Here is a 23,213-nt window from a genome sequence, read left to right as displayed (position 1 = left end):
TCATCATCTTCGCATTTTGAAGATTACCCATTATTTAGAATGTGCCTGTATTTATTTTGCTTCTTCCACTTTGACACATCAGTGTGTATACACATGGAACTTACACACACACACACAGGTCATCACCCGAATGCTATAGTAATTGAGTTAATATGCACATATAAGTTGGTTATTAATAAGCAAGACAATAACATCAGAAGAAATTGTGTTTCATTCTTCTATTAGAGCTACCTAAAAATGAAATTATGACTAAACACATTTCATTAATTTTAGTCATTATCTGACACACTGAAATCACATATTGAGAAAAAATGAAGTTTTGTTCACATTTTTCAAACCTAGCACATCCTAAATGTAAACCTTCAAATGTGAAGAGAGTAATCTCATTGTAAGCAGTTAAACAATTTCAGCACAAGTTAATATAAACCCCATTAAAATCAAGATAATTGTGACTTAAATCCCAATTTTCAAAAATTTATCTGGGGTGTAAGCATACTTTATTTTTTGGTGTTCAAGGGTCACTTTGTTTAGAGGTAATGCTCTGCTAATTATTATTCATAATTACAGCAGTATTTGTCTAGTGTCCACTAAACCATATACAGGGTATCTTAATAAGAAGCAGAGCATTATTACAAGACAGGTAGAAAAACACATCTGGTTTTATTGTTGCCTTTAAACCAAACCAAAACAAAGATCACAAGTCAATAATGTTTCCATTTTTAGAAAAGCTATTTCAGTCATAACATGCTCAATAACATAAATAAGGAAATATTAAGAAGAATGTTATATTTTTCTTACATAAACCCCCGAAGGTTGCCAAGAATGAATTATACTGGAAACAGTCTTCTCAGATACCATTTCCCCCTTTTTGCTAGAGATGAATTTTTGTCCTCCAGGTGATCCACACAAATCTAGAAATTGTTCGGCTTATTAAAAAAAAAATGGGAGAGATGGTCTTGAGGTTGTTTATTTCCAAAGGTCATGTTTTCCTAACTACAAACTTCCTCAAACTCACTGTAAGGAGATGAAGCTAATGAAGTTTTAGATTCACCATCACTGTTGCATTCCCTTCTTAAACTAGGACCAGAAGCTGCTGGTGCCTCTGTAGCTGGAATGGCTGTCTTTGCTCCTAAAGGATGATACTCCAGTAAATTCTGAAGGTGTTTGATGTAAGTTATGGCAGCTCTCAAAGTCTCCACTTTGCTGAGACGCTTCTCAGCAAACTCTTTGGGAAGATGGTCTCGGAGGCGTGCATAGCCCTCATTTACACAACGAACCCTCTGCCTTTCCCTCTCATTCCTCTTCCGAATGAAAGCAGGCTCAAACGAGTAGTCATAGACTCCTACATACCCAGAAAAGGGTAGATAAGAGAATCTTCCTGAATATCCATTGTAAGGTTGGTGGTCCCAGTATGTTTGTCCAAAAGGAAAGGGGATGCCAAATGGTTCCTGGAGTGGTAAACCATGAGAACTAGTAACATGACTGCTTCCTAGGGATGCTGGTCCTGAACATGAGATCCTGTTCAAGAGCCCATCATCTTTCTTACTTCCCATCTTGAAGCAATTCAGTATCAAATTCCAGAGTAAGCTTTTTGGAATTTATCCATTGGGGGAGAGATCACATGAGCCAGATGTTCTGCTCCACAATATAGTTTGACTTCGTGGTGATCGGAGCAGTAGGCATTGGCTTAAGGTCCGTGGCAGTAACAATGACCCTGAAATTCCAGTCTTCTATCCGAATATCAGTTCTGTTCCTCGATCTGTTATTAGTGAAGCAGGATGCCTTCTAATTTATAAGCAGGCTTCTAGAACCATCACTCCACCCTTTAAACCCAGGTTTTCCTCTGATCTTCATATTTCAAAAGATAATGAGAGGGTTCCTGTGTTCCTTTTCTCCAAGCTTGGATGTGTGACTATACAGGTAAAACCAAACATAAATAATCTTCTAGGCTGTAAACACTCGTCACATATTGTAATCCATAGTGCCCTTTGATATTACCTGCCTCCAAAAGGATGGGTAACTTGAAAAGTTTGCAGGCATTTGCCAAGAATTGCCAAAGCTCCACCTCTTTCTCATCAAGAATCAAGGATCTCCTTGTCAGTTGAAAAAATTAGCCAAGGGCTTTCTTTATTGAAATCCAAAGAGCAAGGGCAGACTTTGCGGCTTCCGCTGTTCTAAATAATTGCCTCAGTCCGTTCATAGAAGTTTGCAGACTTAAACTGCATCTGACAAGTTGTGATGTGCTGTGTGTGAGCATGTGCATGTGTGTGCACAAAAGTGCTATACAGACTATTAAGGGAAAGAGTGCTCCCTTGTGGTTGAGAGTGTGACAGATAAGACATATTTGTAAACGGTCGATAGGAATTATCTAGCATTCTTTTAGATGCGTGCAGCAGCAGCAGAAGGTATTTCCTAAATGTAATATGCTGTATGCAACTGCAATAAGGGCATCTTCTTCTTCTTCTTACCAATCCTTTTACTTTTGTTTCTCTTTGGTTAATTCTAGATGCAGTGACCCTTGGAGCAACGATCTGTACTTTGAATTGTACTATGTAAATTATGTGCACCAATGTCACTACTAAGTTGATCATTTTGGTTCCATTATAATTATTCTTTGTTTTGCATGCATCACTTGTGGCAGAGTTCTGGCCCACATTTAAAAGCACCCTTTTCCTAGGTTTTTTTTTTAAAGTGATTTCAATCTTTTCAGGAAAAGAATTCTGTTTGGCAATGTGGTTAACTTGGGAGACTTAAAAAAGGCATGGGCATGCCCTCTCTTGCTTATGAAAAAGGGATAGGAATTGTTCTTCAAGCTATAATATAAGAAAATGTAATAAATGTAATTTTGTCAAATACTAATCTAAGCAAATTGACTCGGTTTTTAGGTAGATTATTTTCCTTTTTAAAAAGGTATCATTAGCTCCTTAGGCTTCCCCCAAGCCACTCTTACTTTCCTTTTCTCATCCTCTACATGGAAATGAGTATAGAACTGCAAGAAGAAAATTCTTCCTTGTGATTTCCTTGTTTTGTTTTGTTTTTGGTGCACTGCCAGCATTGAATCAATCCCTTGGCTTTTCGTTCACAGTTTTTCTATTTTCTTCTTTTTTGATGAAACCCTTGCTGTGTTTAACAAAAAAAAGAGCGGCTTTTTATGAACTGAACTGAAATTTTTGCTACCTGGATCTACAGAAGAGGCATGGTGTCCACAAAAGGGGCAGGGCAGGGGAATGGCAAAATTATAATAAAAGCAGAATTTGCATGAAACATCACTGCGTATGCCATCATTCTGGTGTCCTCATCATTTTCTGCAGCTGCTGCAGACCACAAAGTTAATATTACTAAGTATATTCAGTGTGCTTTGCGCCTTCTTCTTTTTCATGTAGAAGACTACGATTTGTCCTTTGGAATGTTTGGGTTACAGCCTTATTCGCCCCAAGAAAATATTTATTTAAAAGGTTCTTTACAACATTATGTTTCTCCATTTTATCCACATGGATACTTTTATATTATTTTACCCATTTTTCATAGTGTTTAAACATTATTTTATATGAAGGAGAAAGCAGCAGAGCTGACGACGTTTGGAACTTGTGAACAAAAGTGTTGATTTCCTGAACCACCTGCTGCTCGGCAGTACAGTAAAAGAAACTGATAACTTCAAAAGAACCTGGCTGTTTAGGAATGAATAAATTTGATTTTGAAGATTGATTGAGCACTTTGAAGGAAGAGATACCAGGAGTCTGTGCATGCTACTCTCTTCCGGCAGACACATTCTTCTCTGGCACTTGCCTTTGAAACTTCAAGGACCAGCAGAACCAGATTACAACAGGACAATACCACATTGGGGGGGGGGGGGATTGCTGTTCGACTCTGAATGAAATGTGCAGAGCATGCAATTTGTATGCATGTGAGATAAATGATTGTAATACACATACAGACTCAGCTGCAGAAATTCTGATTCCCTAGGTATACATTGCTATCAGAAGTCCACCTTCCCTTAAGCTGTCAGAGCAGAGAGATACCATGTTCTATTATGTCATGCCCCCATGTACGGGTTTTCCCTGACTTCCACACACCCCTCTTGGAGGAGGGAGGGGATTTCTCTATTTTACTATCCTCTGTGGTGATTTCAGTTACACCTAGTGGTCAAGGTAGCTAGTAATATGATTGTAATCTTTGAAGATAGATAGATAGATATAGATATAGATATAGATATAAATAAAAATAAAAATAATTTTAAACAGAAAGTAAAAACTAACAAGAACTAATACAAAGAACAAGGAACAAAGAAAAAGTCAAAAGTGCAAAAAGAAAAAAATAGAAATAAAAGTTGCTTCTCATTTTCTTTACAGCAAGTTTAATTACAAATACAAAATTACCTCTTACTCTATGGTTACAAAAACAAACTCTATTTTTTCTATTATCTATTCTTTTCTAATTATCCAAACCGTAAGTCATAAGTTCATTTTTTGTAATCTTTGGAAAATATTTCTGTGAGAAACTATTTGGTCATGGCTTTCTGATCTGGTGTTTTAGTTTGGCTGCATTCTGGATCTAAAGAGCACATTCAGCACTAGATTTTTAAATTATTTATTTATTTATTTATTTTTATTTGCCAAATTTACCACCACCCATCTCCCCAATAAGGAGGGACTCTGGGTGGTTTACAATAAAAGATGATTTAAAATTCAATACAAACTATAAATAATCCATTAAATATAGATATCAATAGAAGATAAAATATATTTTCCCAATTCTATGTCAGTGGGATGCTATCCAACTGAAATACTCTTCTGAAAAGTATAGGAATGTATTTGTCTCTCTAAATATCTTGTAAAATGTGAAAGCAGCGGTTTTTTTTTAAAAGATCTAATTCTTTTTAATTGCAGCCATCCTTTGCTATTATAATTAAAAATGGTATACAAATTAACTAAACGAAATACAGCTAAGGTGCCTTGGGCCCTTACGTGATAGAAAACCAGGTTATACATATACCAAATAGATAAGCCTTTCATGCTTTTCCAACAGCATATAGCTTCAGTTTTTACCCTAAAACGTGCACGGGACTACCGGTTTAAACCTCAGTAACTTCAGCTGAAGGATCGTTACCTTGTCGTGGTGCTGGAGCTTGAGCACCTCAATGATGCCATGAGCTAAACCGTGAAGGGCCACCCAAGATGGGAAGGTCATGACAGAGAGTTCAGACTAAATGCGATCCCTGGGGAAGGTAATGACAACCCACCCCAGTATTCTTGCCATGAAAACTCAATGGATCAGTACAACCAGAGATATGTCGGTATACCATCAGAAGATGAGACCCCCCCCAGGTCGGAAGATGGTCAAAATGCTACTGGGGAGGAACAGAGGATGAGTTCAACTAGCCCCAGATGTGATGACGCAGCTAGCTCAAAGCCGAAAGGACGGCTAGCGGGCGACTGTGCTGGTGGTGAACGGGGAATCCGATGTTCTAAGGATCAACACACCATTGGAACCTGGAATGTAAGATCTATGAGTCAGGGCAAATTGGATGTGGTTATTGGGGAGATGTCAAGATTAAAGATAGACATTTTGGGCGTCAGTGACACCCTGGAGAAGATGCTGATGCTAGGGAGAGTAGAGGGCAAAAGGAAGAGGGGCCGACCAAGGGCAAGATGGATAGATGATATTCTACAGGTGATGGATTTGTCCCTGAGGGAGCTGGGGGTGTTGACGACCGACAGGAAGCTCTGGCGTGGGCTGGTCCATGAAGTCACGAAGAGTCGGAAGCGACTAAACTAACAAACAACACAACAACAAAACTTCAGCTGAATTTAAACAGGAGTGCTACATTGCGCAAATTGCGTCAGAAAACGGCTTCGGTCTACTAGACTGCGCCGATTACATCAGGAGCTACGATCGGAAAAGAAAACCCCGCCGGAAAGCAGCCCGTCTGATGTTTACACAAAGAGTCTGCACGCGCAGCGGGCGGGAGCCTGCTATTACAGCAAAGGGAGGATAGAACAACGGCGAGAAGAGCGGGCGGGGGGCCTTTCCTGGATGTGAAACAAACCGGAAGTAATCTCCGTCTGCTTTTGACCCCGCCCCCTTCCTCTCTGTCTCTCTCAGAGGTGGAGTTCTTCCACAGCTGCATCACCGCCCCTTCCGGAGGGGGGCGCTCTGCGTGGTTGGTGCACCAATTCTTTCCGCCCCCCCTCCTGTTTCCGCGATCCGTCGGGTGGACCATGAGGCGGTTCTGGTTGCGGCGGTGGGCGGTGGCGTCTCCGGGGCCTGGGTTCAGGTGCTGCAGGAGGTGGCTGGGTCCGTCTTAGACCGATGCTGACTTTCCTGGAGCGCGGCGGCGGCGGAAGGTGCTGGTGGACAAAAGCTGGAAAGGGGGACCAGATGTGGAGGAGAAGAACGCTGCTGCCGCCGCTGGGCCCCTCATAGGCCCGGCCTCGCCAGCAGATGCATCCCAGGTGGGAGCATTGCATGCGTGTATGGCTTCGAATAAATGACGTTTATTTATTCTGGGACTTAGCCCTGGAATCTGTTTCTGATGCCTGAGCTTTGGTTAGTGTCTCTGAACATGTCTAGAGTGCCATCATGAATGACTACAGTCTGAGGGGAAAAAGGAATTTATGAACATCACCAAAACTATTCTGTATCTAAACAGTGAAAGTCTTTAAAGGCAATATTGGGTAATGAAGATTAATAATGTCATTGTGGCATAAGCTTTGATGAACCACAGTTTTCTTCAAAGATTAAGCAGCTGCTATTATTTTGTGAGTAAATCAGAGAAATTTCTGCTAAGTATTAGTAAAGTAAAAGAAGATTGCCAAAGGGCATGTTATTTCAGGCTGTGGGGCTTAACACTATTGGTTAATTAGCATGTTGTATTTAATTACAAATCAAAGCATATATAAGCCAAGTCATATGTAAATTGAAATGTGTTCAGGCTTTATTGAAATGTCATACAAAATGTGATCTGCTAATCCTTTTCTATTGTTGAGATTGATCTGTAAATATTTCTCATGAGGACACTGATAAAGACATTCATTTGTATTTTGATGAAATGTTGGCAGAGCAGTGGTCCTATTAATCCTATTAACTCTTACATTTCACTATAAGTGAAGTGATCTATCTAGCTTATTTTCTATACTAACAATGCTAAAGATGCTGTGAGAAGGAATTACTGAGATTGGGAGGTATAAAATCTTCATATTCTATCTGCAAGCACTATTCCTTTTGCAAATTTGCACTTAAAGCTATAGTTGAAAGGTTTAGTCACAAACTCTGGTCTAAGACAGTGTGTTTATAAATTGGCATCTTCCTCAGTTACATTTCTTACAGCAAAGAAGAACATCCTTCATGTGTGTGGGTGAAGCAGGATAATGCCTAGTTGTCATGTCTCTCTGTGACTGATATATAGTTGCCACATCCTCCAGATGACTGCATTTTGACATGATGTACGCCCATCAAGTTCTTCCCTGGTAGGAAAGAGCCTGGGACAGTTGGGGTTCCCTGCCATTATGGTACACAACAAGGGGCTCTTATTCATATCCAGTGCATGAATGATGGCAACAACTGTCCAGTGTGCAGCTTAGGCCTGGACAGAGGCCCTTTCCCTAAACCGTACCTCTTGGCGCCAGATCGCTCTGTGCTTCTCTGTATTCAGTAAAAGGACAGGCCCTTTTTCTGTAAACAGAGAAGCACAGAATAGTCTGTCCCTGAGAGATGTGGTTAATCCCTCAGGAGGGATGGGACATTGGGAGTGGGATCCTGCCTCTGAGAAAGTTTTCTGGAACATCTCTAACTGGTTCACTGTTTGTGAGCTTTGGCTGGATGAATCTGTTTCATCTTTGATTTGGGTATAATTCTAATACTGATTCATACTTGTTGCAGCAGAATTATCTGCCTTTGGAGGACATTGTCCATTTTGCCTCTGGGGATCACTGCTCTTAATTTGCTTTCTTTCAATTAGGAGGTATGCTCAAAAGAGGGACTGATACAGAGTCTAGTTCTTGTGTTTCTGTTGTGTGAATCCAGCCAGTGTTGATCAGAGTAAGTGTCAATTACAAAGCCTAAATGAATTAAACCTTCATTAAACGAGCACAGTATAGAAAAATAGGAACGTATTCTGTATCTGTAACTCTGATTAGATAATTTTTAGGGCTACAAATTTTAAAGTTTTTGCAGATTTACAACTAATTTGCAGTGGGTTCTAATGTGTGGCAGTAATAAGGATAAAATGCATGAATGTCTTTTCCTTTTAAAATAATTATAGTTCCAATCAGTCTAAAAAGACTGCTTTTCATTTGTGCTTAGTAGCGTCTTAAATAATCAAGTAACATTTTATAGATGGCAGGTACATGTACGAATTATAAGCATGGAATTACTTTTGGAACTGCTGTGTTTTGCTCAATACATAGTATTTGAAAAATCACAAGATTTAACAGATCAATGGGGGGGGTTGTTAATTCCTGAATGTCCATTAAACTTGAATGATGTCATTTACAGTGATTACAGCATTTGTATGATGATATAATGACACAAATGATGTAAACTGTGCCAAAATGTACATAATAATGTAGATTTAAGTATCTGATCTAGACTACTTGAACTAACGGATTTGTCTATTACTTTGGGGGATGTCCAGATAGAAATATTGTCCATTACATCCAGTGCCCGTTAAATGGGTTTCCTTTAAATCGAGGTTTAATATTTAATACTAAATATATTACTGGTACACAGTTTGATTTTGGTAAGCTTTAAGGAAGTACAGACAATGGTTACAAAAGCATGAGAAATTAAAATGTTAGCATACTCTTAAAGATTTTAACCTATGGGCACTTCCACACTTAGCCTGATTTGGAACCAATTCCAGATCTGCTTTCATACAGTGTCAGAACATTTTAAAATCTGAGTCAGTTTTTTCTTGTTCCACTGCACATTATTTGAAACTGGAATAAGGCTATTTTTTCTTTTGCAATGTTGTAATGCTACAGCGTTTGTGGGCAGTCTGCTTTCCCATTGGCAAATATTCTTGAAACACCCTGCTTCTCAGTTCTTTGGCTCTGTCCCAGTTTCACCTCAGCTTCTTTGGAGTCTTTTATCAAATCTGCTGGAGGAATAAAAAAAATAAAGGGAGTCGGGGGAGAGAAGCAAAATAGTCTGTGCTATTTTTCTATACTAGTGGTACATTCCCTAAAATCTCTCCAGAAATTGCCACCAAATTTTAATTTTTAATATGATAGAAATAAATTATTAAAATCATGGAAATTGATTATATTAATATATTTGAATCACTCATTTAAATAAAATGAAATTTAGTTCTTGGCTTGACCCTCCATGTTAGAGTGCAGCCCATTGTCACACCATTCAAAAGATAAGTGTAACTGTCAACCTAAAACTGATTGTAGAACCCTGTTTTATACCAAGTTCTTTATGTTTGTTAAATGCCAAACTCATACTTGCCTGAACTATTATTTACATTTTAAATGTTCCTCTTTTGTCTAGGATGAATGAAATGAGTCTGAGCCCTGTGGGGATGGAACAGCTGACTTCTTCTGTGGGCAATGCCCTGGCTGTTGCAGGAAATCACATAGCTTTGGCCTCTTCACCCACCCATAATGCTATACCAGCACCAGGTAACTTATCAAGTCATGATGAAGAGACATTTTTCTTGATGTCTTTATTTCTGTGCTTTTCAAATTGGGAGATGATGTGACATGTCTAAGCCCAGCTTTAGGAAACTCAGTTTTGCTTTGATCCTTTTCTCTCAGTGTTTTGCTAATGCCCAAACCTCAATTCCTAGGTGTAATTTTCAAGAATTGAGCATCTTTCCGTTATTACAAAAAAGCCAGGGTCAGTTTGCAATAGAAATGTGACACACATTAAGAATATTATGAACAGAAATGAATGCATATTTTAAGTAGAGTTTGCCCCATTTGGGTGGAAATCAAAACCTCTAATGTTCTTTCCAATTTTTACTCTTTGTCTCTGTGCATCCACTCTCCTTAAATGTCTTTATCCTTTATCAACTGTAGACTAATTATTTTGTTTTTATTAGGATTACCAGTTGCAATTCCAAATTTGGGGCCCTCATTACCTTCTGCTTTGTCTCTGATGCTTCCAATGGGCATTGGAGATCGAGGAGTGATGTGCGGTATACCAGAGAGAAATTATACCCTACCTCCACCACCTTACCCTCATCTAGAAAGCAGCTACTTTAGACACATTCTACCTGGTACGTAGTGTGACACAACAGATGTTCTATAAAATCTTAAGTTCAGTAATACGCTCAGAAAGGACCACGTCTAACAGGGGACTAATGTTATCACTTTATTGTAAGTTGCAAAGAAAGCCTCAGCTGGATAGGCAACAGGATATACATTTTACAGGTAAATAGGGATGTGTCAAATATTCTCTTCCAGTTTTATAATTCCATTTTATTTATTTGACAACTAATCATTACAAAATAGACATCATCTGGAATTGTACAAGTGAGGTTGTGCATTTCTTTCTTGTGGGTTAATAATTCTTTAAATCACATGGACTCTTTATTTGCAAGTCATAAGAAGTGCAAATCCAATGCCTTAAGTTTATTGCATGCACTAGTGCAAATTGATTGTCCTTGTGTTCAGCAATTTAAAACTTGACTTGTTACTATGAAAGCGTGCTTATTTTTATCTTTCTTTCGTTTCTCCCCTTCTTCAGGTCTCATATCTTACTTAGCTGATAGACCTCCACCTCAGTGTATTCACCCCAACAATGTCAATGTTGATAGTAACTCAGCTTTATCTGTCTCCAATAATCCTTCAGACTTAGATCCCTACCAGCCCAATGGAACCGTGGGTCTTGAAGCAGGCATTGTCTCCATGGATTCCCGTTCAGTGAATGCACACAACGCTCAAAGTTTGCATCCCAGCGATGGCCATGATGTAGCTCTGGATACAACAATTACCATAGAAAGTGTTTCAAGGGTTACCAGTCCAATCTCTAGTGACAGAATGGCTGAAGAACTTAGGATGAGTGATGTAGGTGGGGATCACTCACAGATTGCAAATGGCAGTCGTAATCATGAGCCTCTAGCGGTGGATAGCAGTTTAGCCACAGAAACTGTAGGGCATAATGGTGTCATCCCTATCCATGGTAGCAGTTTGGAACTTCCTGTTGTTATGGAGACTGACCACATTGCAGGCCGTGTCAATGGGATGTCTGACCGAACACTTGGAGACTCTATTCATACAGTGGCCATGAGCAGCAATTCTGTGAGTGTTGCACTTTCTACCTCACATAATCTCACTTCCCTGGAATCTGTCTCATTACATGAAGTGGGTCTCAGCTTGGAGCCTGTGACAGTATCCTCCATAAACCAGGAAGTAGCCATGGGACAAAATCATGTGGCTGTCTCCTCAGACAATCTTGCTTTTGTGCCATCATCATTGCAGATGGAAGATTCCAATTCCAATAAGGAGAATATGGCTACATTGTTTACAATATGTGAGTATGTGTCAATATGTGTTTCCAACTACTTCAAAAAGTTTAACTTACCCTGCTTTTATATGTATGTACTTATGATAAAGTCCACTGGAGCTACAGAAAAAGCTTACAGAAGTTGCAGAAAACTGGGACTAAACTTTTAACCAATGGTTGAATTTACCCAGGACTAAGCCATTATTTATTTAACCATGGTTAACACACTCCAATTGGTATAAAACATTAAGGCAAAAACAAACGAACCACAATTTGGCTTAGCTCACAACGCAAACCCATTCTGGATGTGCGGGGAAGGCAATCTTGTTTCTTTATGTTTTTGACTGAGACATAAACATCAGTCAGTATAGGGAATGGCCAGAGATGGTAACAAAGTTCAAAACATCTGAAAGGCACCAATTGTCTGTTCCTGCTACATGTAATAAATATTTAGGTATATATGGTTTGCAGTTTGTCTCAGGTTTTCTCCCTCCTGACTGCAAAAGGGGTATTTTTTTCCATTTAAGGTTAAGCGTGAATACAGATATATCTAAAAACTAAAATGGGTATGGACTGTTTTGCTGTGTTTCACTCACTGAACAGATCAACCCTTCCCTCTTGCTGTCCTCTCAGTTCAGAGAAATTGGCATGCATATAAGCATCTGTTTTTCATATGTCTTGAATGCTTTTGCATTCAATGTTTAATTATCATTAATTATCATTACTTGAGAATCTTCCACAGAAGAAAGATGATTTTTTCTTCAGTTGTCCATATCTTTACATTAGTCAGCACTGCAAGTAAATGAGAGAAAACTCAGTTTCCTATGTTCTATGGTTGTAATGGGCTGTCAGAGCAGATATTCCTATAAAGCTACTTCATATTTATTTGCATCTAAGTTGTGTGTGCAAAAGAATATGTTTGTAGAAAAAATTCACCTGCATTTACATGACTTGTTTTCCTGTCATCCATGTCTCAATTTTGCAAATAAATTTGCTTTCCCTCCCCAATATAGTCCATAAAAATATTTAACCAGGTTTAGTTGCCCACTAAAAATATTTAACCAAGCTTACTTGTCCACACATAATCCATATTATAATATGTCTCCAACCCTACCCACCCCCCCATCAAAAGCTAACTTTTGTAAAGTTCTTTACCTATCACTTCAAGGCACTTTTTATTTGCCACAGGCCTCAAGGAAAGAAGCATTTTATAAGCATAAGTCTAATAACTATTACTTTGAGGTTTTTGTACTCTCATCTTGCCTGTCCTGTTACAGGAACTGACAGGAACAATTCTCTCAGGCTGTGTCCTTTTTTCTTATCCACAGGGTGCACACTCTGCGATAAGGCTTACCCATCAGACTGCCCAGATCATGGGCCAGTGACTTTTGTTTCTGACACTCCAATAGAGAGCAGGGCCAGACTTTCTCTCCCCAAACAGCTTAATATTCGTCATGCTGTCATGGGACCCGAAGTTGGTAAGGATTTTTTTATTGCACATTCTCATCTTGAAACACAATTTGATACAGTAGCTGGAAAATAAAAGCTACTACTTGGGGAAGAATATGAATCTGGGCAGAGCTTTATTATTAGGTATACAATGCAATGCAACCTCTATGTGGTAAAAGTAAACACATATTTTTGCAAATTTGGATGCAATTACTATTGTTGTGCAGTTGTTTACACATTCAGAACAAAACAGTGAATATGGCAGATGCAGATGTTTGGAGACCTTTCCAATCAGTACTTTGTAATACCTCCTTTGGTAGACATAACAGCTTCCGAACATTTTCTGTAGCCAACTGATTGTTGATCTATTCTTGCTTTTGGAATTTTCCATACTCTTCTTTGTAGAAGTTTCCTAGCTCAGAAATATCCTTAGGCCTCCTTGCATGCACTTCATGCTTCAGATATCGACACAGATTTTCAGTAGTATTCAAGCTTGAGGGTTGTGGCCATTCCAGAACTGGTATCTTTTCTGTTAAGTACTTCATGATCAATTTGGAGGTATGTTTGAATCACTGTCTTGCTGAAATATTCAACTTTTCAGTTCTAACTTCTTCAGTGACTTTATTTAGCTTCTAGAATGTGTTGATATTTAGTTGACTGCATTCTTCCTTCCACCACACAGTATTTCCTGTGCCACTTACTGCCACGCAGCACCAAAGTATAATACAGCCACCTCCTGCTTAACCATTGGCAGGTGTTCTTTTCTTCAAAAGCTGCACCCTTGTTTCTCCAAATGTATCTGGAATGGCTGTGGCCAGACAGCACAGTTTTCGCTTCATCAGTCCAAAGTACTGCATTCTATAACATTTCAGGCTTATCAAGCTTTTCTTTTTCATACTTTAAACAGTGACTTTTTTGATGAGTTTGGAGTAAAGGGGACTTTCAGACAGTTCTCCCATGCAGATGATTGTTGTACTGTGAACTGGCAGGTAACTACTCCACACTCAGCTAGCTTTTTGAGCAGATTGTTTGCAGTGATCTGCGAGTTATATTTTGCAGATCTGAACAGTTTTTAGGCAGTTCTAGCTAAGATTTATCTCTTCCAAATCTTGTTTTGCCTTGAACAGTTCATATGCTCAAACAGCTATGCAGAGGATCTCACGGTTGTTGAAAACAGACAGTTGCAACTTGAGAGGTTAGCAGAGCTTTTGTTCATAGTGGAATTGTCTTATTCTGATTAATCATAGGGCTAATAGACCTTTGGGGGGCTTACAAATAAAAAAAAAATAGCACTGAATCAACTGATAGGGAGTCCAAACTTTTGCACCTGCCATATCCACTGTTTTCTTACTTGAAACTGTAAGCAACTGCTAAGTATGCATTCAGATCTGCAGAAATATGTTGTGTTTAACTCTGTACCATGTACAAGTTGTGTTGACTTTTGTTCACTTGGGAATTCACTGAAATGTAAAGTTTCAAGAGGGATGTCTAACTTTTGCAGGCAACTGTATATTCTTATGAAAAGAGTTATTAGAGGTATAGCAATTATATTAAAAATCCTTGTAAAATTAAAGAGCCTTCTAAGGTTTCTAAGAAATATAATTTATGCTTTGAAGAAGAAAGTTGAAAATCTAACAGCGTTTTATTTTATCTCCCAGTCTAATAGCAAATTTTCATATGTGCAAGTTTATGGTAATGGAGAATTATTGCTTTCTTTTAGGTGGGCAGTATTGTCAATTATCAACCTGTCTTGGATCTCCTTCCTTAGGTATGACCACTACCTACACTTTGGCAATGAATCTCAGATTTAGCAGTAAATGGAAGTAGGCCTAGGTATTCATAGAAAAAATAGAGTTTTTCTTTAGTTTTTGTATGTGCTTAATTATTTATATTCTGTTACACTGTATTTTGTTAGTCTGGTTTTCGGAAATGCTTTTTCCCTTTAACTGTTCTTATTTAATTATCATTTGGCTTTATCTCTGTTTTGAGATGAGACTTACGTATAACATGGGATTCCATTCATGCTTAATCAAACATTCTTGCTGAGGCAATGTTCATAAGAAGCTTGAAACCTTTGTTGTTTGTTTTCCATTTCTTGGCAGAATACTTTCTGCGGTAACTCACTGGAGCGTCTTCTAATATTTATCATGGAACACTAATACACTGAAGGTTATTCTGTAGCATCTTTTAAGAGCAGAGCCTACAGTTGTGTGTGGCTATGGCTTCCTAGATGGTTTGACTGAACTGTGACTTATGCTGCCTATAGTTATATATTGGAGAGGAAGATTGGTGGAGGTGTAGAAACTGTTCTTTGGGGGACAGGTGTTTGTTATCACTAGGAGACACTGAGTTTCTTGGAGCACCATTTTCTGAAGGTGGGAATGTTACTAACAAAATTTTATGGAGTTTTTATTTAAAATAACTAGTAGAATTACACACACACACACACCATTCTACACACACATTTTTGTACACTGTTCTGTATTCCTGGATACTTCTGCATTTTCTGAAAAAAGAATTTTCTGTTTTTGCCGGAAGTAGCCTGAAATCTTTAATGAGTGCAAGAGATCCCAATCTCAGTTTTGCAAGTCATCTGAAAGTTTCACCAGTCATCTCAGATGAATTGATATTAGAATACAGTGGACCAATGCAATATTATATATGAGTTTACTCACAGAAATATGATTGTTCCTGTGATTTTCGATTTTGTAGAAGCTTTCATAGATTTTTGCTTAGCAGTGAAACTCAAAACATTATACTGCATTTTGGTACTAGCTTTTATTTGGTGCAGTCAGTGGATTACGATTTTCCCCCCCAACTGCTCCTAGGTGTATGGGCTCGAGAAACCATTCCTGTCCGTACTTGCTTTGGACCACTCGTTGGTCAACAGAGCCACTCAGTGGAAGTAGCTGACTGGACAGACAAAACAGCCAATCACATTTGGAAGGTCAGTTTGCATAATGCTCTCTTTAGATCAGTGTTTCTCAACCTCAGCAACTTTAAGATGTCTGGGCTTCAACTGCCAGAATTCCCCAGCCAGCATTATCAAGCAAAAATAATTGTTTGGATTAAGCTCTTTTGCCCATGCAAAATGGGACCACTGCATTTATTACAGTGAAAAAAAGTATGCTGGTAATGAATAAAATGACTGATTACCATATATTGACTTACTGTCCTGTTCTTATATAGAAAAATGTTTTTCAAAGAGACTTACCTCTTTTTCCCCCAAAATATAGTGCTTAGGAATGTTATCTTAAGCTTTGCAGACCAAAATTGGATTTACCGCTGTAGTCTTTGCTGTTGGTGCCCTCCTTTCACTAACTCGTTACCAAGCACCAGGGTTCAGATGATGCATTTTGGAAACTGGGGGAAGAGGGGAATGTACCTTCTTACAAAAGAAGTAATTCCCTGGCACAGAAGGTCATCTAAATGTCTGTATTTATTGCTCTGATTCTTTAAGCCATAGTGACTGGAGACTATTGCCATATGTTCTGTGCTTATGTGACTTACCTAAGGAAGTGATGACTGTAATCAGAAAACTTCATGCAGCTGTTAAGGTGCTCTCTTCACTTTGTAGGGAGGTTTTGTAACCATCTGAGGTGGCTCTAATTATCTTCTTTCAGATGTATCACAATAATGTCCTGGAATTCTACATCATCACAACGGATGAAAATGAATGTAACTGGATGATGTTTGTGCGGAAGGCCAGGTGAGAAAATGATAGAACAAAAAAAAACAGAACATCTAAGTAACTACATGATAATCCTATACACCTCACTAGATACTTTGTAACGTATTGTCATTTAAAAAAATATATAATATCAAATAGCTCTTTTCCTTTATTCCTCAATATTCTGGACTTGGAATAGATTTTTTTTGTGCCATCCCAGACAAATGGCTGTCTAACCTTTGCTTGAAAACTTCCAGTGATGGAGCCTCCAAAACTCTAGGAGTTTTGCTTAATAACTCACAGTCAGAAAATGCCTCCTTATTTTGAGTTTGTATCTCTGTAAAGCTTCAACCCATTTGTTTTTGCCCTACCCTATGCACATTTCCTTCCCTGTGACAGCCCTTGAAGTATTGGAAGACTTGGGATTTGAGAAGCATTTGAAGTGTGTTTAAAACCAACCTTGACTTTACAGATCTCGTTTTCTGATTTTTAATTTTTTTAAGGTAATCTTTTAAATTTTATTATTCTTATCTGTACCCTATTATATTTTGTGAAATGTTTTAGGTGCCCTTTGTAGAGGGGTGGCAGTAGAGATAATCTATATTGTGAGACAGAATTGCTTCATCTGGAAATTCAAATTCAATTGGTTCATCTGGAAATGAATTTTTAATTAAAAATTAAAATCAAAAAATGAGATCTGTAAAGTCAAGTTTAGTTTTAAACACTTCAAATGCTTCTCAAATCTCAAGTCTTCCAATACTTCAAGGGTTGTCACAGGGAAGAGAATGTGCATTTATTATCTTGGCTCCCAAGGTGTGCAGCCTTTTTTCTGAGGACTGCAGTTGTTCTTTGAAACACATGCTTTGGCCTGCACTCTAAAAAGTGGGTGGATTCAGGCAAAAATGTATCTGATTTAATTAAATAACAGTAAAGTTACATAAATAGTTAATGTGATTGCTCCCCATGAATTTAAAATGTTTTCCACTCAGCCACATTCAAATTATAATTGTCAGCAACTTCTGAGGGCATTTTGAAGCCACATGTGGCCCTTGGGCTTTAGATTAGGATTTAAAATACAGAACCATGAATTTTTCATTCAAAGAGCAGAATAATGAGGTGGATTCTTTCTATCTTGTGAATATTTGATACTTCATGTGGAAGGAATTTTGTTTATCTTTCACTGAAATTATTAAAACAGTTAATGCACCATGAATGCTGATTAGTGTCTTCAGAGGAAGAGAGTGGCTAGTTTTGCACATCAAACTAAAGCATTATTTGTTTTAATAGTCTCTGGAACAAGTCTTAGTGTTTACATATAACACTATATGTACCCAGTAAGACTAAATGAAGTACCACAATACTTTAGAAATTTGAGAACAACAGATCCTCAGAGCTTTTGCAAAGTGGCTTGGAAAAAAAAAATTGAAATGCTTGGTCGGTAGCTTATCAGACACTAAAACCTTTAAGTTCACCATGAAGGCAAGAGAAGGATGGGGTCTAGATAGAAATAAGAAATAGCTAACACTTCAGCCCGCCCCCCGCAAAAAAAAAAAAAAAGTTGGTACTTGCTTTTCTGTGTCTGGACTGCAGCACGATAAAAAAAGTTTAACAGTCTGTCCCTTCAACTGAAAAGAAATTGTTTCTGATAAGTAGAAGATTAGTGAATCTCATTGTTCATTCGTTCAGCCCATTCTGACTCTTTGCAACCTGATGGACGTCATGTCAGGATTCTGTGTAACTGTTTTGAATTCTTAGAAACTTGTGCTTGTACAACCAGGGATGGTATCTAGCCACTGTGTCTTCTTTTGTCTTCTTTTTCAGAGTCTTCTCCAATGACTCTTACTATCACATTATGTGTCCAGAATATTTTTGTTTCAGTATTGCTTTCAGTCAGCAGTCTGGTTTTACTTCATCTAGCGCTGAATGTTCTGTTGTTCTTACGGTCCAAATTTTCTCCAGCACCACAGTTCAAAGGCATCAGGGGGGGTTTGTTCAGTGAATGTTGCTGCAGTTTGTTTTAAAATTGGCTTGAGTGAAGAATATTAAACGATCTAGGGATATTTGTGATAGGCATCATATAAATATGAATACTTACAAGATTTTCCCCTCTGTGAAATAGGAATCGGGAAGAACAAAATCTGGTAGCCTACTCTCATGATGGAAAGATTTACTTCTGCACTTCACGTGATATCCCTCCAGACCATGAGCTCCTTTTTTACTATAGTCGTGACTATGCCCAGCAGATTGGTAAGCAGTTAAGCTAGGCTTTCCAAATATGGCCTTCTCCAAATGTTTTGGACTGTAGCTCCCAGGCCTGGAACACTGACCATACTGAGAATTACTTCTGGAAGTATGATCCAAGTGGCGAGCTTAAATCTGATATGAATAAAAGCTTAGACTTAGCTTCTGATTTATATTTTCCTCTATCTGATCTGATTGGAGTTTCACTTTCTTCATGTTTTGAACAAAACATGTCATTCAAAGTTAATCAGTAAGTCAGCTAATAATGTCTCATTCTCGTTTCTTGTTCTTTATTTTGCAACATGAGCCTATTTCAACAAAATATAAGATTGAAGCTTTTTTATGCATTTTAAATTTAGTTGCATTTTCTTGTTGCATTTCTGTTATTTGTTTGGTTCCTACTTTCTGCTGCATCATAAACAACTACCTGTCTTATAGGTGTTCCTGAGCATCCTGATGTGCACACTTGTCACTGTGGAAAAGAATGTGCTTCCTATGCAGAGTTTAAGGTCCATCTGAGTAGTCATCTCCACAGCCACTTCCCCAGTCAGGGGCACAGCAGTACCCATGGACCAGGACACATTAAGGAAAGGAAGTGGAAATGCTCTATGTGCCCTCAAGCATTTATCTCACCTTCTAAGCTTCATGTTCACTTCATGGGGCATATAGGTATGAAGCCACACAAGTGTGATTTCTGTAGTAAGGCCTTTAGTGACCCCAGCAATCTGCGTACACATCTTAAAATTCATACAGGTAAGTGAGGAAGAACAAAATTTAAAGTTCTTTTTCCAAACAAATAGTTAGGACCTATTGAACAATTTTGTCACAGTGAAGACAGATCTTGTTTGTTCCTTCTTGGAATGGAGGGTTGTGTTGCCTTGAAATTTAGGATTTGTGACATGATGTTTTAGAGACCAGTTCAATTTTGATTTTAAATGTGAGCTCCCAAATTTTTAAATGAATTTTTAGCTGTAGGAAGCTATTTTTCATTTGTCCTTTTGCTAGGAATAGACAGTTGAAGAAGCATTAAATTAAAAGACCCTAACAAAGACCAGGACCCCTCTAGCTCCTTTAGAGAAGCAACTTGGGAAATCTTTGGAGAATTGGAGAGTTATAGGTAGTTTGTTATCTGTAGCAGAACATAAGAAAATCCATACATATTCCATGCCATGAGTTACTTGCAGCATTAAAATGCATTGCATGGCTCTACTGTATTATCAAACATGTTGATAACATGGAGTTTCAATCTATATTTACTGTTCTGTGGATGGGATGGGATGAAATGATTTTGTGTAAATCGTTTTTTCAGGTCAAAAGAACTATCGCTGTGCACTCTGCGAAAAGTCTTTTACTCAGAAGGCTCACCTAGAAACACACATGGTTATCCACACTGGAGAAAAAAATCTGAAGTGTGATTATTGTGATAAACTATTTATGCGGCGTCAAGATCTCAAGCAGCATGTGCTCACCCATACACAGTGAGTCATTCAGAGAAAGACAGATTATTTCTGTGTGTGTATGTTTCATTTATTACCTATGACCTAAAGAGGACCTTATTAAAAAGGTTTATGATAGTGATAGGAGTAACAGTTCTCAAGAGAAACCCAGGTTTATCAGAAGAAAAATGAATTATGTAAAATACTTCAAGATGAAGGCTGATAAGCTGGTATTTACCTCCCTCATCTTATCAAAAAAGCATCATACGAGTCTCACTTGACCAAAAACCGTGATGGGTGGTAGAGATCAATGATGACCATTGCTTATGTAAGATCATTACTTGGAATGGAAGAGGAGAAAATGGTAAAGGGCATGAATTAATTAGTGCCATGAAATAAAAGATATGTTGTGTATCTGTGAAACTAAGGGGAAGAATATAATAGATCTCATTGGAAGATGAACTAGTCTTGTAGAAATGACAAACACATGCAAGAAATTGGAAGTGTAGGTTTAATTATGGATGAAAGACTAAAATGTATGTATAAATTGGTATAATCAAGAGTATTGTAGATGCATATGAAAGTAAGAGTCCATAAGTTAGTGACTGTTGCATGTTGCACTCCAATTAATAGTGATAATGGAAGAACCAGCAATGAGTTTTTTGAAAAGTTATGCAATGGGGAAAAATGTATTTTGCTAGATAACATGAATGTGTGGTGGGAATGAATACAGAAAAATGCTTGGGTTATTCAGACATGAAATGGTGGCTGTTTGATGAGTATCTATTTAGGAAAAGGTCTGTTTCTATCTATCATCCATCTATGAGACCAGACAGTTATTTTCCAAAACATCTAGACCCAGGGATGGCCTCTTCAGAATGGGGTGCGCCATAGCCTTCTTCAATGCTGCTGCAAACTTCCCCTTCCGTAAGGAGGCATTGACAGTCTCCTCGGTACAAGTGATCAGTTGTTTTCTCCTTGCAACAACCAGGAAGGGCAGGGGGCTTAAAGACAGATAGCAGATGACAACCTAGACAAGATAGTGTATAAGGAAAAAAATTGTTACAAGGAATAGTCAGAGAGCAACAAATTGTCAAGATGAAGAAACTGAGAATAAGTTGAGCAATTTTGAGGGAAATAAAAACTTGGTTTGAAAGTGGACAAAAAGGACTTAATAAGGAGCCTCTAGCAGAGTGAATGGAATTAAAAGTGATGAAATTGTTTATGAGGAAATGGAAGAGGACAAAAGCTGGAAGAATGGCATTATTGTTCCCCTGTGTAAAGGAGAAGGAAACAAGAATGACTGCAACCAATTTGGTCTAATGGTTAAGGTGCTGGCCTAGAAACAGGAGTCTGTGAGTTCTAGTTTCTGCCTTAAGCATGAAAGCCAGCTGGGTGACTTCGGGCCAGTCTCTCCCTCTCAGCCCAACCCACCTCATAGGGTTATTGTTGGGAAAATAGGAGGCAGAAGTATTAGGTATGTTCACCATCTTGAGTTGATCAAAGTATGTATTTTTAAAAAGGCGGAATAAAAATATAAAAAAGGAGGGGAATATGATGTATGTATCTATGTATGTACAGTAGTAGAGAGGATTTATATCATCAGTGCTGTGCAAACAGAAACCATAATGCCCCTGGACAAAGACCAGATTGATGTAACTAATTCTAATACTGTGTTACCAAAACACTGTGCCTCCCGCCAATGTTATGACTTAATGTGATTGCCTGATTTACACAAGGTACTGAGAAAGTGGCTGGATGTCTGACTACCCAATCCAATTTTAGCCTGGATTACTGTACAAATGTAACTTCTATGTATCTGGAATTCTCCCAATAACCATTTTACACTATGCAGTAAGACTAGAATTATGTCATTCTTCAAAAATATTATATGCAAAATCCAGATGTAGTAGGGAGGTGTAAAAGAAGAAATATTTTAAAAAGCTTGACACCTGGTGTCTCTATTTGCATATCCTTGTAGTTTTCTTGACAATAACATGGAAGTAGTTTGCTATTGCCACTTTCTATGACGTTTTGACTTTCTAGTATAATATACAGCCTTCAGATAACGTAGTTTTCTCCCATCCAAGTAGTTACTAGGTCCAATCTGCTTGGCTTTTCAAGATCAACCAGTGTTTTCTGTTTCCTCCAATACTTTATAGACTGGAATTCTTCCAGGGTCAAACAGGAATAATGAAATTCCAAGTATGTGGTGCTGAACAAAGGAAACAGCACCTCTGATTTTTTTTCCCCTCTGAATGTTGAGCATCACAAAGCCTTATGTCTGCAAAAGTGTGGTTATCCCTATGTTAAATGGGTGATTTATGATTAGAACAACTGTGTGTATCTATGTCCCACAAGCTTTCAAGTTCAAAAGATCAAATGCAAAAAAATGTTTTCATGTTCTCATGACTAAAGTACTATTTCTCTTCTCCATGCCCACTCCTGTTTAGAGAGCGGCAGATCAAATGTCCACAATGTGAGAAGCTATTCTTAAGGACAAATCATCTAAAGAAACATTTAAACTCTCACGAAGGAAAGAGGGATTATGTCTGCGAAAAGTGTTCCAAGGCTTATTTAACAAAATACCACCTTACTCGCCATCTAAAAATTTGTAAAGGACCAACCTCTGGTCTCTCCGCCCAAGAAGAGGAGGAGGAAGATTCTTCAGAGGAAGAAGAATTGATAAATTCTACAACAAATGAAAACTGTCGACTCAGAACCACCATGTATGTGACAGGTGATACACTTTCTTGTCACAAATAAGACAATTCCTAAAATTATTGAATTAACATGTAAACTTCCACTCGGTGGCCAAATTCTCATCCATAAGCGAAACGGCTTCTCTGTTTTCAGAGTGATAGCCAGGAATATTAAAACAACATAATTACCCATGTTCATCTATTAAAATAGTATCATTGGTGACTTTTGATGCATGATGGATACAGTTGAAACAGCATCAGCTG

At 38.1% G+C, this 23,213-nt stretch overlaps 2 protein-coding genes across 5 annotated transcripts; one reads left to right on the top strand and one right to left on the bottom strand.

The window, feature by feature from the left end:
* Positions 1 to 989: 989 nt before the first annotated feature.
* Positions 990 to 1,553, bottom strand: ASCL4 (achaete-scute family bHLH transcription factor 4). Its single transcript, XM_063308008.1, has one exon. The coding sequence runs from the start codon at positions 1,551 to 1,553 to the stop codon at positions 990 to 992; it is 564 nt and encodes a 187-aa protein (XP_063164078.1).
* A 4,536-nt stretch (positions 1,554 to 6,089) lies between these two features.
* Positions 6,090 to 23,139, top strand: PRDM4 (PR/SET domain 4). Of its 4 annotated transcripts, none has more exons than XM_063308917.1 (13): positions 6,090 to 6,452; positions 7,958 to 8,037; positions 9,493 to 9,623; positions 10,046 to 10,222; positions 10,693 to 11,478; positions 12,780 to 12,929; positions 14,621 to 14,668; positions 15,729 to 15,847; positions 16,524 to 16,609; positions 18,690 to 18,817; positions 19,250 to 19,564; positions 20,121 to 20,289; positions 22,701 to 23,139. In XM_063308917.1, the coding sequence occupies exons 3-13, from the start codon at positions 9,494 to 9,496 to the stop codon at positions 23,011 to 23,013; spliced, it is 2,421 nt and encodes an 806-aa protein (XP_063164987.1). In that variant the 5' UTR covers positions 6,090 to 6,452; positions 7,958 to 8,037; position 9,493; the 3' UTR covers positions 23,014 to 23,139. The 4 variants fall into 4 exon arrangements, with proteins under 4 accessions (XP_063164987.1, XP_063164988.1, XP_063164985.1 ...); XM_063308918.1 differs by lacking the exon at positions 7,958 to 8,037 and adding an exon at positions 7,327 to 7,466 and having other exon boundaries at positions 10,798 to 11,478; XM_063308915.1 differs by lacking the exon at positions 7,958 to 8,037 and adding an exon at positions 7,327 to 7,466.
* The last annotated feature ends 74 nt before the right edge of the window (positions 23,140 to 23,213 follow it).

This window comes from Candoia aspera, chromosome 7 (assembly GCF_035149785.1).
Source record: "Candoia aspera isolate rCanAsp1 chromosome 7, rCanAsp1.hap2, whole genome shotgun sequence".
Classification (NCBI taxonomy): domain Eukaryota; kingdom Metazoa; phylum Chordata; class Lepidosauria; order Squamata; family Boidae; genus Candoia; species Candoia aspera.
This window is presented reverse-complemented; position numbering and strand designations above follow the sequence as displayed.